At 39.3% G+C, this 18,681-nt stretch overlaps 1 protein-coding gene across 4 annotated transcripts in view; it reads left to right on the forward strand.

Moving 5' to 3' along the window:
- Positions 1-5,263: 5,263 nt before the first annotated feature.
- The window catches only part of ephb2b (eph receptor B2b), a 117,864-nt gene continuing 104,446 nt past the window's right edge, over positions 5,264-18,681 (forward strand). For all 4 annotated transcript variants that reach the window (XM_047582814.1, XM_047582816.1, XM_047582815.1 and 1 more), the window contains exon 1: positions 5,264-5,459. In XM_047582814.1, coding sequence (XP_047438770.1) covers positions 5,408-5,459 — 52 coding nt within the window. In that variant the 5' untranslated portion in view covers positions 5,264-5,407. The remainder of the gene's footprint in view (positions 5,460-18,681) is intronic.

Consider the following 18,681-nt stretch of genomic DNA (forward strand, 5'->3'; position numbering starts at 1 on the left):
TTAGCAAAAAAAGAATAAATAAATAAAAATATTTAATATGTTTGCCTTCTCTGCTGAGACAAATAAATAAACAGGATTATGCAAGTTAAATTCAGTTCCCGTCAACTGATTGCCTGGCCACGAAGACGTGACTTCAGCGAAGGTTAATCCACGCGCAAAAGGTCTCTCGAGATTAGAGGAGTCCGTAGCTTTTTGTCAGCACGGGGTCAGGGTTCACGCATCAACTTTTATAGCGAGCAGCCCATTTTACTTCCTTGCTCTTTATCCAGCTGCCGGAGCCGACTGGGCTGCAATACTTCACCGTAAGCCCTTTAAGACTCAAGGTGAAATCGATTCCAGCCCTCAGTGGCCCGTTTGAATGGGCTTAAGTGTAAGCTAAATATTCCAGAGGATAAGAATAGCTTATGAACTGCAGGGTCTCATTCTCGCCCCTGACCACTTTATCTTGCCCTCCCTGACGAATAATAGCACGTGTCTAACTTTAGATAACAGGGTTCTTGAAATGGGCTGGAGGCCGGTTGAATTGAAATTTCAATTATCAAGTCGATAATTATCAGAGAATCTCCAATGACACCACAGCTAAATCAATAAGCTAAAATAAGCCAAAATTTAAACGTGTCTGAAAAAATATATATACATCTAAATATTTATTCATGATGCCCTTATTCTGTTTCCATGGAAGCTATTTTTTTTAATGTTTACAAAAAGTCTCATAAGCTCTCAGAAACAACAATCGTCTCCTTAACACTTAGATCAAAAAATTATTTTTAAATATACTATTATTATTTATATTCCAAATAATTATTGATAATCCAATTAATATTATGCATGCAACTATATTTTTAATATACAATGATAACAATATCCTTATCTAAAGTTTGTTTAATTACTTATATTCAATTTCTATGGCTATCTTTAAGCTAATCTTATTATTATTATTTTTTTTTTGTTAATTAACAAGGTACCTAAACATTTAACATCAGGCAGTTAAATTTGTAATTCAGTGCTCATTTTAAAAACCTAATCTTGAATTTAACCCATTCACTGAAAGTAAAGTAAACTTATTATTACTATCCACCTTAGTTTGAAAGAAAATATCCAATGATGTCTTCATAAATAAGACATCTGTGAGTGTTCAGCTCTTAAACTGTAGGTGGCAGTGTTGATGCAACCACACACTATATAGGGCTGTGGAGAGGAAACCCACCACTAGTGACCAAAAGACATCAATTATTCATTTTTCTGATGTGCTGGCTGTTCTGTATATCATGAGTTTTGTTCCACTGTGACTTTTAAAATATGCGGTTTTGCAATTCCAATTTATTATTAAAAAATAAAAATAACGTAATAATAATAATTTTAAAAAACTAAAAAAAAAAAAAAAACGCGCTTACAAGTTGCTCTAATTACAATTCATCAAAATATAAATTGCTACATTTTGTGTCTTGGATCCTCACATCCTCAGTATTTATATTCTAATTATAATTTCTAATTAATTTCTAATTATTATACATAATAATATTTATGTATTATTATTATGTAGTTTATAATGGTTTATGTTTACTTAATTTGAAGAAATATTAATATAAAAATACAATTATGTCTGAATACAAAAATAAAATAATGTGTAATAGACATTGCCAAAACAACCTAAATTGTTCTGTTTGAACGAGCAAAAACATATTAAGGAAAATTACAGTCTTGTTAATTATATTTTCCAAACTCATATTAATATTTACATATAACTAAAAATTATACGTGTTTTTTTTAAATTTTATTTTAAGAAATTATAAGATGTTAAGATAATGAGTCATATATCATAGTGAAATAAATTGCATAATCTAAAGTATTTTTGATGCATATATATAAATATGTAACAACGTATACGTAATACAAAGTGTATGTTTGATAATTATTAAAAATATGATGTGCATTCCTTTGAAATAATATATGCATTATATGTAAAGGTGTTTTTGTTTAGTTAAAATAGTATTCTAATTATGCTTTAATAGGTAAAAACACAAATAAAGAAAAAAATGGGAAAAGATAATTATGTTATAGTTAATATATGATAAATGACTGTAAAGAAGCATATAGCTCTTTATCACTCTTACTATGTAGCTTTGTGACACAGAATGCAGTCGGTTTTAATGCCCTCGCGTATCGTATTCAGGCATTATTCTCGTCAGCTGGATGCTGCACTTCACAAGCTCGTCAAAATAAAAAGCTTTTTCCTTGTGCACCTCGCATGCGTCTTTAGATGATTTCTGACTCATTTACTGTATGTTTTATGTTGTGTGTTTTTACTGGCCGGCTCGGATGCTGCTGTGTCAAAGAGTGAAAGACGTACAGGAGTATGTTTTGCTTTGTTTGGAGTTCAACATGAGAGGATCTCAACCACATGCAGACATTTCTGCTTTGGATTTATACATATTTTAAATATATTGCACGGCAGTCATTGTAGCCATTATAACCCAGCGTGTCAGAGAGATCTCCACGGGCAACATTAGAGGAGTATTAATACCATTTCTTCAACGTCTTTCACTTCTCTTATGGCTCGAGTCAATATTGGGCTTGCATGAAACTCATTACAGCGAGGAAAAGCTGCTTTCCCAGTGCCTTGCCGTTTTGTTCCATCTGTTTTGTAGTCACCTGAACATGATCTGAAGTCAGCCTGTCAAGTGACCTGGAATCAATACAGTCTAACCCAGCAGAGGCAAATAAATCAGCCAGGCTCATTTAACCCCTGAGAGTCCTGCCTGCTTAGCTACCCCGCTGTGGCATGTAATAGGAAAGGCATGTTTGATGACAAACAATTTATCCTAAATTCTTGTTTCCCTGCCAGCTTTAGTGACTTCATACTTAATATCCAGGAGGCATCTCTCCTCATGCATGTTTAACTTTTTCCTTTCCACCATGAACCATCACGTGCTCAAGCTTTTGTTGTTGTCAGTCCCAGAGCGTTTGTTACTTTCTTTGTGCAAAAAATAATTGAGATTTTTGTGTGTCTTGGTATATACTTATTTTCTTATCAGAGTTTTCACCGGCTATATTTCCATCCATATCGAGCCTTTGTAAGATATACTTGGAAATGTATGCACTTTTTTTTTTTTTTTTTTTTTTGCATTTCTGTAAATTTCTGCAGCTGCTTTTGTGTCTCGCTATCTGTCTCCATGCCTGTCACTGCGTCACATAAAACCAGCCTGCGTTCAGTTTTTTTTTTTACACAGCATGTATAAAAATACTGGAATTTTACTACCAGCTTCTGGAGCGGGAAATAGATTTTATACTTCTCTTAAGGAACTTTCAAAAAATATGACTATAGCTCAGTAAATTTTGATTTAATGCCAACCATCATTGACAGCTTGGACCGGCCCGGTGAAGAGTAATCCCATTAAAACAGCGGAAATCGTATAAAAGTGGAATGTGTTATGATTATTGATATGCATATTTATTTAACGTATAGCATTTTATTGATTGCTGGAAAATGATTGCCAGTAATGGTGCTGGCAGACTCTGTTCTGCCAACTTAAATCAACTTAGTGCAAACACAGCTCAGTGTTTTCTGGAAGATTTATTGTGCCGTACGTTTTGAAATTTCTGAGCCAACATCACATCAAATAATTGGAGAGTGTTAGAAAGAAAGGGTTTTTACTCTCTGGGATGTCACATTTCACTTACAAGCTTTGGCTCTTTGGGTCTGTTATTGGAAAATAACTGCTGTTCAGGTGCAACTCCTCTCTAAGCAGACATGTTAAATCACTCCATTCCTATCATGTGATGTAATTGAGTGTTTAGCTGAACAAGAATAAACGAATATGAAACTCATCATGAAGCACTTTTACATATCCAAATGTCAGCATATTTTATTGCACAAAGAAGAATCAGTGCAACCAGGTTTTATTGATTAACCATTTACTGTGAGATACAATTTAATTGGAGCTGCTGTAAGGGGGGACATATACCTTTAGTGCACTGCTTGAGAGTTTGAACCTCTGCCAAACTGATCTAACAATTCCTCTAAATTACTCCATGTTTTGAAATGAATGGATCCAAGCCTCAGCTCACACTCAATCACAGAATGACCCATGACACGTTCACGTTTTTACACGTTTACACTTTTTATCACCCTCCTGTATTTACTGCGAGAAAAGAGCACCACACCCATGAACAGTTTCCAAAAGTTGGTTGCAAGGACATGCACCACTCTTAAAGCTTGGGAAACACAATCTCATTTTCTTCCCTTTTATGATGACTCATTATCATGAGACGTAATGAAAGAATAAAAAGGGATTTTGCAGTTAAGGGAATTTGCTAAAAAAAAAAAAAAAAAAATAACAAAATTAAAATCTATTTTTTATATAATTAACTTAAACCAATTTTGGCCAAGCCTTTGTTCATATTGAGATGTTGTTGAAATGTGTTTTTGATTCACCTGGCATAAATATAATTTTGCTGTAGCTCCAAAACTGTAACAACTGAATATTGATTATATACGCTGGAGGCCAAACTATGCATATAAATATAAATCAATAATATAAAGAAGTCAATCAAGATTTTAAAACTTTAAGCTAAAAAAAATATATATACGGAAAAAAATGCTATAAAACATGTCATATTACAACGTAATTCTAATGGAAAATAACAACGTTCACTCAAAGACATGGAAACGTTCTTTTACATGAATCGTTGTTTAGGATTAAAAAAATGACAAGGAAAACTGGCAAGGTGTCGAACAACGGAGGCAAACTTGAAAAAGAAAATATCAAACTTACTTGAATGTTTTGTCTCGTGCTGGTCACCTGTTACTGCGCCAAAAAAGTTCATTTTTTTATGGCCCGCAGGAACTACACGGGGAACCCCAAAGACACATAAAGCTCAGCCTCAAAAGAATAAGCCAGTATTTCCATTCTGAGCGATGTGGCAGTGAGAATAAAGTGCTCCATCTTTTATAAATGCCCCACATGGTCCCCAAACACTTAATTATCGCAAGGTAAGTCGGTGCGGACTGTCCTTCTGTCGATGATTGACAGCGGGGTACATTGACGTGGCTTTGAAGGGGACGACCGGTCCCTCTTAACGAGCGGACACATCGATCATACAAACATTCGTATGCGTCCGCGATTAATTACGCACAACATAACATTGATTCTCATCTGCGCGAACATGGGTTGATTAGCGTAGCTGTAAAAAAGCGTGCCCGTGTTTTTGTGTTGCTCGGCGCTCCCCTCTGTCTGTGGTTTTTTTGGTTTCGCCCAAACTTGGTTCAGATTTGAGTTGGTTTTCTCTCGCTATCTGGGAGCGCTCGATTGGAGGAGAAGGACCGCCTGTCCCCTCTCTGCTTCTGCTGTCAATGGCTTTCGGGACGTGTTTTATTTGAATGTCTGGGCCCTTTAAGTGACCAATAATGGATATTCTATGGATATTATGGAGCATACCGGCCGTATTAGCTGTTGAAGGTAAGCGACTGTTTTCATCCACCGGGGGTTGTAGCCGCATCCTCATGCCGGCTTCTGAGTTTGAGACAAAGCGCGTGAATGGACGTGCTCTTATTCTCATTAAATCACCTTTCTGCTCCCTTAATGCATCACATTGTGTTATAGTGCTGCATTTTGCGGTGCTTGAATGCAACATGGTCATCTCGGGCAGGGGAGAATGGCGGTGTCAATAAAACATACGCTCGCGCATCTCGCAGGTATCCTCCGCGGCTGTTATTAATAGCGTTAATTGTCTGAATTAAAAAAAAAAAGAAAAAAGAAAAAAAAAAGCTTTTGTGTTGCACACTGCTAGCACCCTCCAGGTTAGAAAAACGTGAAGCCTCAGCCAGACAAGGCGCATCCTGTGTGTCCATGGAGGTGTGTCACTGTCACTTGTCAAACTGTAGGTGATAAAACCCAAACGGGGACTCCTCCTTACATATTTTTTATTTATTTTTTTCATTGTGTTCGAGTCCGATATCGTAAAAAATACACATGCTGGACATCCTCTAGTTTAACTCACAAAAGGTCTGCACGTTGCTTTATACGTGCGGTCATTTGAAAGCAGGAAAGAGCAGCAGTCAGCGTGGCTCACCGCACAATGAAACGGGTTGAATGGTGAAAATAATCCCCATTATGTGTGTTTACAGTAGTATGCAGTAAAGCAACTGTATAACACGCCACACTAATTGAGATGGTGTTAAAATATATATGCACTGTGTCACACAGTGAAATGTGCCTGTTAAGTCTCTACATTTTAAATAAACCACATCCCCTTTAACTTGACTGTTAGGCGTTTTAAGCTGTGTGCTTTAAATTCTAATTCGCAGGTGATTTCTCTTGTGTGTTAGCGAAGCTGGACTCAGTTTGCCCTTTGACAGGACATGAGACGCTTACCGCATTGAAGAATGGAAAGTGTCAGCCCAGTCATTTATTTTGCCTATTTTGAGGACGCTTTCAGAAAACAAATGTGTCCTCTTCCTCTGGTCAGCTTAACTAAACCTCATAATAACAGGTGGGGTTGAGAAGGAGAAGGGGAAAAAAACAAAAAAAAAAAGAAAAAACTCCACCAAATGTAACCGCAAGTTGAAACAACAACAAAAAGAAAAACAGGAGAAAAAAAATGGAGATGTTCATTGGCTCCTTGTAGGATATATTGTACATGTGTGAGGACGTAACGGATTTGTATAGAAAGCCTGACGGGCCCGTCAACTTCCATGGAGGGCTGGCTCAGACCTAGGCAGAATATCACAGACTGCTTGAATTTGTGGTTTCAATTTAGCTACATGCACAAAGCTGTCTTAACAGCCTACTTTGCATTACGCTTTTGCATAATAGCCTAAGAATTTGAATTCTTAGACGCTGTGTAAATAAACTTAATACGATCCATGTATTGTATTTTATTTGTACAAATCTGCATTTATTGTCACATTATTTCATCATATTTTAAAAGAACTTCCTAAAAACAATGAGATATTTGCCGTGCAACTACATCTTAGGTTTAATTATTCATATATATATATATTAATTTGTGGCGTTAAAAATATATATACTATGAATCTCATAGGTGTCCGTGTGTCACCATTCCATATATATATATGTATATATTATAGCATGTGTGTGACATTCGCTACCATATGTTTTTGTTTAATGGATGCCTTGATTGCTGTTATAAAGGTTATTTATTCATTTATATTTTTGTTTTATCCTCGCTATTCTGTCCAAGAGCACAGGATATGAGAAATGCCAAAAATAATAACAAATTCACACAACATTGAGCTGCGCTTCCCCTTCTTTTCTCTCTTTCTCTGAAATACAAACATGGCCACAGTTTCGGTTTGTATTCACATGTAAAATATTGTGTGAGCCGAGAGCAGACTTTGCCTCAAACACCAGGTTGTTCCTTAAGTAGCTGTCTAAGCACAATAGTACGATTCTCGCGTGTCAAGGGATGACGCTGCTGGCGCGTACTCTAACAGCAGAAACGAAGTTCACAGCGACGCGAGCACCTTTCGTGCCTGTGGTGCATCGGCTTGTGATTCGTAAACCAGCTACCAGTCCCGTCGCCAACTCCTCGGTGCAGTCCGCCCCTCCATTTTACCCTGTGAGTCACCCTGGTCGACTGTCCAATGAATTTGCTAAGATGGCTTACGTAGGAAAAATAAAGGGTTGAAAAAGAGGTCACCGCAGCTCTAATCCGAAAAAAAAAAAAAGTCCCAGCATGCAACAGAATAAACCCTCCGGTGGGTCGTTTTGACGCGTTTAGTGCCGGGACGCTACATTTTTTCTTTTGTCACTTTTGGTTAACAGACAGTGACACCTTCACATCGTATTATTTCCCATTAACTGAATGTGCGCCAAATCATACTGTACCATTTTCGCCGACTGGGATACATAAACAGACAAAAGTTCACCCGCATTTCTTCTATACCTAATTTCAGGGGATGAAAGGGCCACTTGTTAAACAAATAATCAATGAATCAAGCAGGGACCATGCTGAAGAGGATTAGAGGATTAAAACTGGGGCCAAACTTAAGAAAATCCTCGCTGTGTCCCAAGTGTCCATTTAGCAAGCATTGGAAATCATGTCAGGGTCATAAGACTGTAAATTGGCCCTGAAATATTAATGTTTGCATTGTGCTTTTTTTTTTTTTTTTCCTCAGCGACTCGTGTCTGTGGCCCCCATCGGTAGTCAGCAACACCGTGTTGGTCAAATATAAAAGGCCTTCTTTCATCAGCATGCGACCATTTTTCAAAAGCCTTTACGCAGTGGAATGCAGAGCAACTCTAAATTGTTGATTAGTGTTAATGCAAGCTGATGCCATGTCTTATTGGTTTAGTTAACAGGAACGGACGGGCTCTTTTCGAAAATTAATGGACGTAGTACTGCCAAGGAAATTAGCCTAGCTTTGTCAAACACGTCTATGAAAACACACTGTGGATTTATCCCTTCATTAGCTTAGCCATTCATTGTCATCAGTGCTCGGTTGACAGCCACACTAACAACAGCGGCGCACATCTAATTTCGGTGAGTGGAAACTCTCAGATTCATCCCGAGCCATAAAAGTGCAGTAGCATGTATTTTTCAGGGGAGATGAAATTTACTAGATGGATAATTTAGCTTTTCCGCTTTCGCCATCCTCCTTTGTGTTGTGGTATTGCAGTTTACGCTGTGCAAACAAGGCAAACGTTTTCCGGGAGCACTGGCGTTGCCATGATGCAACAACAACCTCCTCCAGACTTTGTTGTCGGGGTCCGTAGAATGATAGATCACTTTGATACGACATTTTCTCTCTCGCTTTTTCCTTTGAAGGCGACATAATGGGACAGAAACCACAGCAGAGGAGGTTGAAGTGGGTTAGAATGAGATCACAGCATGGAGTCTTTAAAAAATGTCTTGCAGATTTGATTGCATTTCAGTATGTACTGCATTCCCTCAGCGCTCTATTGAGCACTCAGTTGGCAAACACCGGCCAAGTTTGACATTTTAGCCTCTTTTTTTCTTTTTTCATTGAATTTCTAAATTTCATTCTGTATATTAAATTTATATTCTGCGTTACTCTTTCGGCACCAATTCCTCGGATAATATAGGGCAGCCTGACAATTCAAGACGCAGTATGACTGTTAATGTTTGGAAAAAGCCCACCGAGTTTGGTAAAGATGCTTTCATATGTAAATTTGGCGGCTGTTTCTGACCGGAATTGTTTCGTAAGTAGCAGACATGTGAGTGTAACATGGAAGCATTGCGTTTTGTGGTAGGGTGACAAAAGACAGACAGAGGCGGGCTCTGAAATGGGATTAAATAAAGGTAAAACGAGCGACCGTACACAATCCAGTGTTTTCTCAGTCCACCCAATGAGCAGATGCAGGGAGCTGGCCTGCACGCCAACCGCCACAGTAGGCTTTCACAAAGAATCTGTCTCTATTCAAGCCTTAATCCATGCTGCCGAGGGCTCAGGCATTGTCACTTTGCATGCAAAATTTCAATTAGTGCTGGTACCAGTTGTTTCACTTGGAGGGGGGTGTCACATTTCAGGGACATCTATGGCTACCTTTAGGGTGAGATTAGGGCACGAGTATCACTACTTAGCTGAAGAAAATATAGTGCACCCTGGATTGCACAAGGTTACAGGGAATGAGCTGCTTTGCTCTATTATGGCCATTATATGTAGACCTTGTCACATTATCAGAGGTGTGAATGCACTTAACGCAAACTTCATCTGGAAGGTGAGCAGGAAAAGTCTTCTGTGAGCTGTGTTAAAACCTTCACGCTAGGATTTGTTTTTCTTGGTCCCAGCTCTGCAAACAAAATAGATGGATATGTTGCTCTGGGCTTCAGTTGGTTTAATCAATTTAGCTTAGGTTTCAGTTAAGCACACGATGAACTGTTTGACACCGTTTCCATGCTTTTAGTTGGTCAGCTCTCACTACTGTGGTTCACTGTGATGAGCCAACCCTATATTTTCTCCTGCCATTAACAGTTTAAATACTCGAGACGTAATGCTAAAACGACATTTTATTTGGAGGAGCAAAGAGCAAAAGTTAATACTTTCAATAGTGGATTCAAAACAGTGTTGAAGTATTATTGATATGTCCACAGGGTGTCACATGTTTGGACCTGGAAAAACATCTGAAATCAATGCACTACTGGTCATTTGTCGATTTTTATTCCTGACAGCATTACACTTTATTAAAAAAGAGCAAACAATGACACGTTGACCAAACTGTGAATCTTGTGAGCGGTTATGAGGCGGCGGCGCAACTGATACAACAGGCTGATATGTGGAGCCGTTGGCAGTCTCCCAGAATGCATGCACATCGTTCGACTATTCAGAAAATAACTGTTGAAGCCATCCCTGCAAAACAAGTCCCGCTGGTCTACAAGCTGGGATGGCATATCATATCTCAGTCAAGTTTGCTTATGTTCACATCACTGACTGCACCTCAGAGGTACGAGTGAAAATGTCTAAGGATCATCTTACTTGAGCTGTGAATTTATTTACCACACTCGGTATTACTGCGTCACACTTCAAAGACACACAGTATAACCTGCTGAATGAAAACCTCCGTAGCCAGAAGTTACTACTATGCCACCTCTATCACAGGGATGTGTAACCTTTGAGAACACCAATTTTTTTTTATTATTATTGTTATTTTTTAAATCTTCTAAAAGAACAGGTGCCACTTTAACCCGCCTGATTTGCAGATACCGAGTGGTCAGATATGGCTGCCTCTTGACGCTATCTCCAAATGAAAATCAACAGGTGTTTCGAATCTATCAACAGTCTGCACCCCACTGCCAGTATGACATGTCCAGCTACCGAAAACAGAGGGTTTATTTAAAAGTGAATGCGGTGTGCATTTGTCTCCCTTTTGTCTCTAAGTAGTAACAGGATAAAAAAGTCAAATTTAAATCCACAGTACCGTTTAAATTAGATATTAAGATAAAAGCCACACTCGCTCTTAAATGTGCAGTAATTATTATGTTGTGCAACATGCTGTCTTTGTTTAGAGTGTTGTGTGTTTATGACGACTAGAGGTGCAATTATTTTGGACCACCGTGTTGGATGAGAAAGTGAAACGGGCAAAATTATATTAAAGAAAACTGGTAATCAAACAGTAACCTATTGCTTATCCTTTAATTATGTTATGCACTTGCAGTAATTGCAATATGAAACAGCCGTGTCACTATGCTATTTATATATATCAGTTAAATTAATGAGTAATTAAAACTTGAAAGTAGCAACCATAAACCTGGCTGGATCATCTAATAATCTTACCGAATGCAACACCTGCATAGGTGAAGTAATAATTGCACACAACTCTTTTCATGTGGCCTCTTAAAGTGTTTAATTGTTTTTTACTGCTCCCAGGAAAAGAACTGACCTTTAAATGCTTGATTGTTCAGTTTTTTATGGTGCTTGTGTTTTCCCTACACGTGCCAGTAAGCCACAACAAATGGTGTTTAATACTAGCTTGGGCTTTAAAAAAGAAAAAGCAAAAGAAAAAAATGTGGAAGAACATTTTTTTGCGTGCGGCCTTGTCGAACACACTCCTCTCTGTTCTGAGAACAGTGTATCAATTTCAAAACATCCAATGTATAGACTTTCTATTTAACTCGGTTCTTGGATAACACTGGAGGTACTGTGTGTGCAATGAATGGTGAAAAGATGCATCACCTATAAAGGTATTCTTTAGTAGGGATCAGGTGAATTATGGGTCTTGAGATTTGTTATTCTTGCAGCGCTTTAAGGATAGGTGTGCCTTTGATTGCAGGGCTGTAATTGTTTCAACATGTGTTTGGCAAAACAATGTGGTCAGAAAGTGAAGCAGTTTGACTAAGGTTATTAGAACAGTGTTCTAGTACATAATAGTGCTAATCCTGACCGTTTAAAGTTGGAGCTGTGGAGCAGACTTATCTGTTCATTTTCACACTATTACAGAAAATAACCGTGGTGTATATTATCTAAGCAAACCGATGCAGTTAAATTGGAGCTACGTGACCAGTAGGCCAGCTTCAACGTGAATGCAGCTTGCACATGCAGTTTTCTTGCTGACTGGAAGAGACTAGTTTGGATAGTTATGAAGGAGAAACTTGCTTTACCTCTCTGTAACCTTTCTGATAATCCACACAGGAATCTAGATCAAGGATGTTCGTACATCCTGCTGTCTTAATTAGCACATGTTAATTGGCAACGTACAGTCTCGTGGTAAGTCATATTTATTAGGGGGAGCCTGATTCATCCTGACCCGTTGGGAATGGAAATCATTAGGGGACAGTGAGATGTATTTCCAGACATTATTCATAACAGGAACCGTGTAAGAGCTCACAATCAAAATGGCCCCTCAACATCTAGGCCTAATTTGCAGTCTCAATTCTTTGTGCAGTTTGTTTAATTTGTCACGGTGTAATACCTCATTCTATCCAGGCAGTGAAACTGCTGTTCATAAGTTGGAGAACGAGTTCAACTTATCAGCGTGACCCCCTTTTCTGTCACGTCCTTGGTGTGGACATTGAGTTGTGCACATCAGCGGTATGGCGCTTATAATACCAGCAAAGCTAACTACTGAGTTTGGACATGGGGAGGAAGAGAGACAGAAGGAGGAGGAGGAGGAGGGAGAGAGAGGGAGATGGAGAGTGTGTACCCTGAGAGAGGTCAGACCTCGTTTCAGAGACCCCCATGCACACACACCCCAGGTACTGTGACACTGCCTTTATGAGTGTGCTGGGAGAACACAAACCCACCGGATTAGTGTCTGTCTCTCAATGTCCCCGGGAGCAGAGCCCATTGGCCGAGACAAAGCGGAGGTGATTGCGTTGTCATCTGCATCACAAAGGGACGCCTTTTCTACCTGAACCGCTGCCTGTGCGCTGCACTACACATCACATCTATCAGCGACTCTGGACCCACATGACATCTGCCTTTTGTTTTTTGTTCATCTCTGTCTCCCCCTATTCTGTTATTTGTCTCTGGCCCACACCGTCTGTCCACCACAACCCATACCGACAACAAGACCCCCTCCCCCATCCTCGCTCAGCGGAAACTAGCTTCTTAGTCTGTACCAGCACTGCTGTTTTTTTTTGGTTCAGCTGGTAGTTATGTGCTAAGCACAGTGTGCGTCGTCTTCTCTCGTGAAGGGCCACTAACACATTTGTTGTCTTTTCTTTTTCCCCTGTGGGTCTGTGGGTCTGGCTGGCCCAGCTGTATCTCAGCTCAGTCAGCATGCATGCACATAAGACAAAAAGCTTAGCCTTCAGTTCCAGACTGTAACGGGTCTATCGGTCTCACTCGGACAGAGAGAACACCCAGCTGAGGTGATGCCAGTAAACAGATGTGTTTTATCTGATTAGTCCTGGCCAGGCAGGCTCTGCTCTTCTATAACTGATGACTGTTGTCTTGGCTGCTGCCCTAGCCAGGTCCGACAGACGTAACAGAGATAAAACAAGCTTCTGTCTTCGGATTAAGTTCTTACGCCTGTGTATACGAGTTTATCGTAAGCCTTATGCTGGCTTTTAGTGTACTTCATCATCATCAATGAAACGATCCTCATCTTCCTTTCATATTTTATGACATTCGGTGTGCACCCCTTTATCTTGTGAAATAAAATGTTCTTTTTTTGTGGAAACAAAAACCAATTTTAGATGCTTTATGAATATATTCAGCAGATTAAACAGGGTGTGATATTTGAAAAACAGACGGAGGCAGGGAAAAAGGAGAGAATGACTTTTTGTGTCCTCAAGTGTGATAGTTGGTTTCTATTCACAAGTAATTGCATTAGCTCAGAGAATAGGGAATTAACACAAGGCAATTAACTGATTTGGCCTTTGGCTGTGACTTGTCTGGTTTTAGAGAGTTGGAGCTCATCCTGTATTTTCATAGATTAATTTAGAAATTGCGTTGGGTAGCGTGCAGAACTTTGCAAAACCGTGTATAATGTAATGCCCCCTCGTTCTTATACAAATGGTTCGAGTAGAGGGTTAAAAAGTGTGGAATCTCAAGGGCAGGAGTTACCACAGCAGTGGAATAAACACATTTGTTAGTGCTTAACTGCCTCCAGTCAGATTACAGGAAAATGCTAGGTCTCAGTGGTTTCATTGTCAAAAGGAAGTGTATCATTTTTATTTCAACATTTAGAAAGTTGAAGATGAGATGTTGCTGACATTTTTCATATGTCTGAAACCACATGCAACTCACTTAACCCTGACACCATCGCATCTAAATGGTGGGTAGTAAATAGTCAATATGTTAGCTGGTGTGCATGCATTCATTTTCCTATTCAAAAACACAAAGGGACATATTGACTGATGTTGGTATGCTGTATGTACACTGATCTGCCGCAACATTAAAACCACTGACAGGAGACGTAAATAACATTGAGCAACTTGTAACAATTCATCTTCTACTGCGAAACCTTTGGACCTGGCATTGATGTGGATGTTATATCCACATGACAAGACCAGACCAGGCACCCCCACCCCATAGCAATGACACTCCTTCATGGCAGCAGCCATTTCCAGCAGGATGCAGCCTGATATGACAAAAAAAAAACAAAAAAAAAACAGAACAACTCAAAAAGCATGAAAATCATAACGTTATGCCTGATTGGTCAAGAAATGTCAATAGTTATTGTGAATTCAAGTTGATGTTCATGTTAATCTTAAAAGATGCAATTGAACCGTAGCATTATGCAGAAACTTGTCTGTGTTTTGGCCCACACTCGTTGGATAAAATTATAAAAACAGTGTTCAACAGCACGACAGATTCATCCTCCAGAATGACCATAAAGAACATTAAGGCCGAAATGGAGGTAGCATTTATTGCAGGAATGGCCTGTTGGACTGGATTAGTCTTCGCTAGGGTGTACCAAACAAACTGGCAACTGAGTGTAAATATTTAAGTTACCAGTGCAGGACGTCTGCCAACTGAAATGGATTCAAGAGCATTAAACGGAAACTTTGGTCCTATCAGTTATAACATTGCACTTGTGTCATGTATCTTTTGAGCAACTGTTTTAGCTCAATGACAAAGTGCACTTAATGTGACCGAGTAACATTTACTGTTGTTTTCTGTTTTATTAACACTTGTTTTACATACGCAACCAGAAATTGATCCTAACTGTACCAGTCTATTCATTGAGCATTTACATGACTGATAATTGCTTCGTTTCTTTAAATCACACAAGCTCACTTTTCCATTCTCAAACATTTGGCCACATCACGTATTTTATAGAAAAGAATCTCCGTTACATCTGACTGCTATCACGTCTGCAACAGAAAGAAAGACCCTTATGAATGGCCAACTAACCTGCATCTTTTTCATTTGGGTTTAACGGTGATTAGTTTGAGGGGTGTTGGGTACTGTTGTATTATATGAGCGCAGTATCAGATCCTATACTAATACTAGTAACAGTATCAGGGCCCAATAGACAATATGAGGTCTTCCTCAAGTAACTGAGCCCAGATGAATCATTAGTACAGCCTTGATATTATTGGAGCGTGACTGGTGTAACATAGAGTGAATCTTAGCATGGTTTTCAAAAAAGTGCATAATTTGAATTAATGAAAGACTGGACTTCTTTCATCTCTGACCTCGTACCACTTCTTCAGCCTTCCTCAGAGGTTACGGCTTCAAAATCAATAGCCCAGATTCAGCACAGATTGCGCTCCTATGATTGTGTTTGTGGAACCCTGTCAATTGACACTTTATTGTAGTCGTTTCATATTCAGTAAAGCCGATGATAAATGCACCATTTGGGCCGAGAAAGCTTACCTGAATTTACATAATCACTTGTCTGAAAAAGGATCTAGTGGAGGGAGCAATCAGCAGCATCTGCCACACTCGTACTTCTAAGAGCCGCAGTTAGTGCAGTAACATCTTGTTCCAACTAACAATTCATTGTTATTTTATTCTAATTTCAAACCTGTTAAGGATTTCCAGCTGGAAATACTATCTTTAAAACGCATGCCCGCAATTCTTCCGAGCTGCCAAAAGAAAGGCCGACACATGTCCTTTGAGTTCAATAAAGCAACGGCTGGAATCACAATATGGCCATGAGGTAACGTGGCTTACAAAACGGGAGCCAGGTATATAAGGACATGGTGAAATGATGACTGTTTTCCATGCCTTACCCTGGCAGGGGTCTTTCGGGTAGAAATCACAATGGATCATTTGGGAGGGCAGCTGGAAAATCTATAGAGAATCTCAAGGGAGACCTGCTGTGTCTGTGAAATCAATACAGGGATCCAGCTGAGACCATTAAATGAAATGAATGTTATATGATAGGGTTAAACATGTAGAATATTATCATTCATGGAGTCAAAATAGGGTTTTCATCTCCAAATAATGCAAGGAGGCACGGACGTCAATAAAAGCACCACAGATTGTCTTGTATTTCACGCACCTACTATATATGCAGTCCATCATGTTTCTGACCTATTACAAGCCCCTGGGGTGGATATATGTGTATTGAGCAACTAAAGAAGTGAATTGAAGTTTTATTTGATCTGTTGTTTATGATTCTGTTTTGTACTTCATTATTAACTAATGAGTAGCAGCAGAGAAATGTTGGCAAAAGTCAGGTAGCAGCACTCAGATAAAACCAGGGCCTGAGTATTGCTGGTTTCTTGCCGTCACCTCCAATTAGATCCCGGCAAATCTTGACAGACAGCTTGTTTAAAGGAAAACTACATCAACTAAAAGGCACGTGCAGTTTAAATTAACAGTTATAAGTGTAAACTGCGTATTCCCAAAATTCACCTCTATTTAGCTCTAAAATAGAACCGGAAAGTCAAATTACTTTCACATCACGTCGCAATTTAAAAGCAAAAACCAGGAGCAGTTTGAAATATTCTCTTGAAAAGTATGACATGATATATTTATAGCATGAATACGGGGGGTGTAGTTGCACCGAGACGTTCTGTGGATGGCCCTGAGCAGTCAAGCTGCACTGACAGGGTGCAAGACTTTTTCCACAGCACTGCACAGCAAGGTAATGTTTATCTGATCCACTAATGAAGCTTTGCTAACTCTAATAAACATGGGAGGATTTCCTACAGCTTCACAATGTGAGCGTCACAAAGGTTTGCCCCTGGAAAGGATTTAATGTGAAGCAGTAACTTAAGAACAAAGGTTTATATCTTGAAGTAAAAAAAAAATAAATAAATATAAAACACACAAATGAAAACACTTGTAAAACAGGCTTGTAAAAACAGAACTTTGTCTCCTGTTTCTTGAGCGGACTTGCAGTGCGGTTCAGCATACTTATCTCATGCTGTAAAGGGTGCATTGGAAATGTATGTCATCACAGATTGTCTTGGCTGGGAATGCTCTCGAAACCAGGAATAATAGAAAAACACTAAGATTCTTTTCTTGAAAACTGTTACTTGACATTATTTCAGTTCCAATAAATATCAAAGGGCTGCAGTGTTTTGGCAATTATTTTGGATTATCAGTAGAAATCTATCTGGTCCTTCTCTATTTCTCTGTTTTATACACTGATGGCACTAAAGGTCAAAAACACTTGTGTTTTTTGTGGACGCTTTTATCTAAATCTCCTTGCAGTATCTTAAAGGAATACATGTATTTGTGGCAGGGGTGGCCCCAGCAGGGTAGGAACCCCCCAAAAACGGGTCCAGTTACTTGCATGCTGCATTTACAGCGGTAACGCCCCGGCCTGATTACACCTCCCCTGAGCACTTTTCAATCTGCTCTCCTTTACAAATGGTTTGACACTTTGTAGTGGTCAGCCCGGCACATTACATGCATGTAGTGCCTGTATAAGTTAACAGGGCTGCTGTCAGGAACCCCTTCCTGATTGAGTGACTGAAAAACCATGTTTGAGCTTAGTGGTGTGTTCTCATCTGAATGACTATCTAGGACTGGCATGGTGCTGAGCGATGGAATAGGTAAAGCCGGACCTCTGCTGACACATATCTAAACGCACATACTATCTCATGAACACATTTCCTACGCATGACACATGCGAGAGAACACACAGACCCGTATGAATATTTTTTCCCCCCACCAATTAAGAGAAATAAATGAAGAGCGATGGTTTAAATTCCTGCTCCAGATGTCCCTCGGCCATGCTGAATTCAATACTTCTTAACACAAAGAGGAAGGCAATTGTTATTTTGACTTCGCTTAATTTTGCCTCACTTAGCATTTTACTGTGTGGCTTAACTTTTCTTCCCATCACAAGAAGCTGTAAAAATGCACATGGCACACAAAAGTCTCCCTTTGATCTCGGTGCCTACAGTAATAAAGTACGTCCTATTTTTGTGAAGAAATTGAGGCCTGTAGTAGTGTTTAGTGGTTTTCCTCCTCACAGACAGGTTTTTGGCGTTGGCATGAACTAATCTCTGTTTCACAAACACGAGCGTGCTCATTTTCTGCGTCTGATTCTGTCTGTGTGTCTCAAATGCAAAAAACATTTCTGTCCACACTTTTTAAAAACTCAACACCTGCAGGATTGGGCTGTCAGGCTTTCTTGGAATTATGGCATTAACATGGAAACTAGAGGCCTGAAGCTGGATTAGTCGAGAGGAGGTGTGAACACAAGGTTGGGGCAAAGATATTTTGTCATCATACTTTCATTCCTGTATTCCCATCAAAAGGCTGTTAACATTTTTCTCTCTCTCTGCTGTTTCGTGTGTTTTTGGTCCCCACATCTGATTCTCGTACATGTTAAAGCCTGAGGCAAG

The sequence above is a fragment of the Mugil cephalus genome, chromosome 4 (genome assembly GCF_022458985.1).
Source record: "Mugil cephalus isolate CIBA_MC_2020 chromosome 4, CIBA_Mcephalus_1.1, whole genome shotgun sequence".
In the NCBI taxonomy this organism is placed as follows: Eukaryota; Metazoa; Chordata; class Actinopteri; order Mugiliformes; family Mugilidae; genus Mugil; species Mugil cephalus.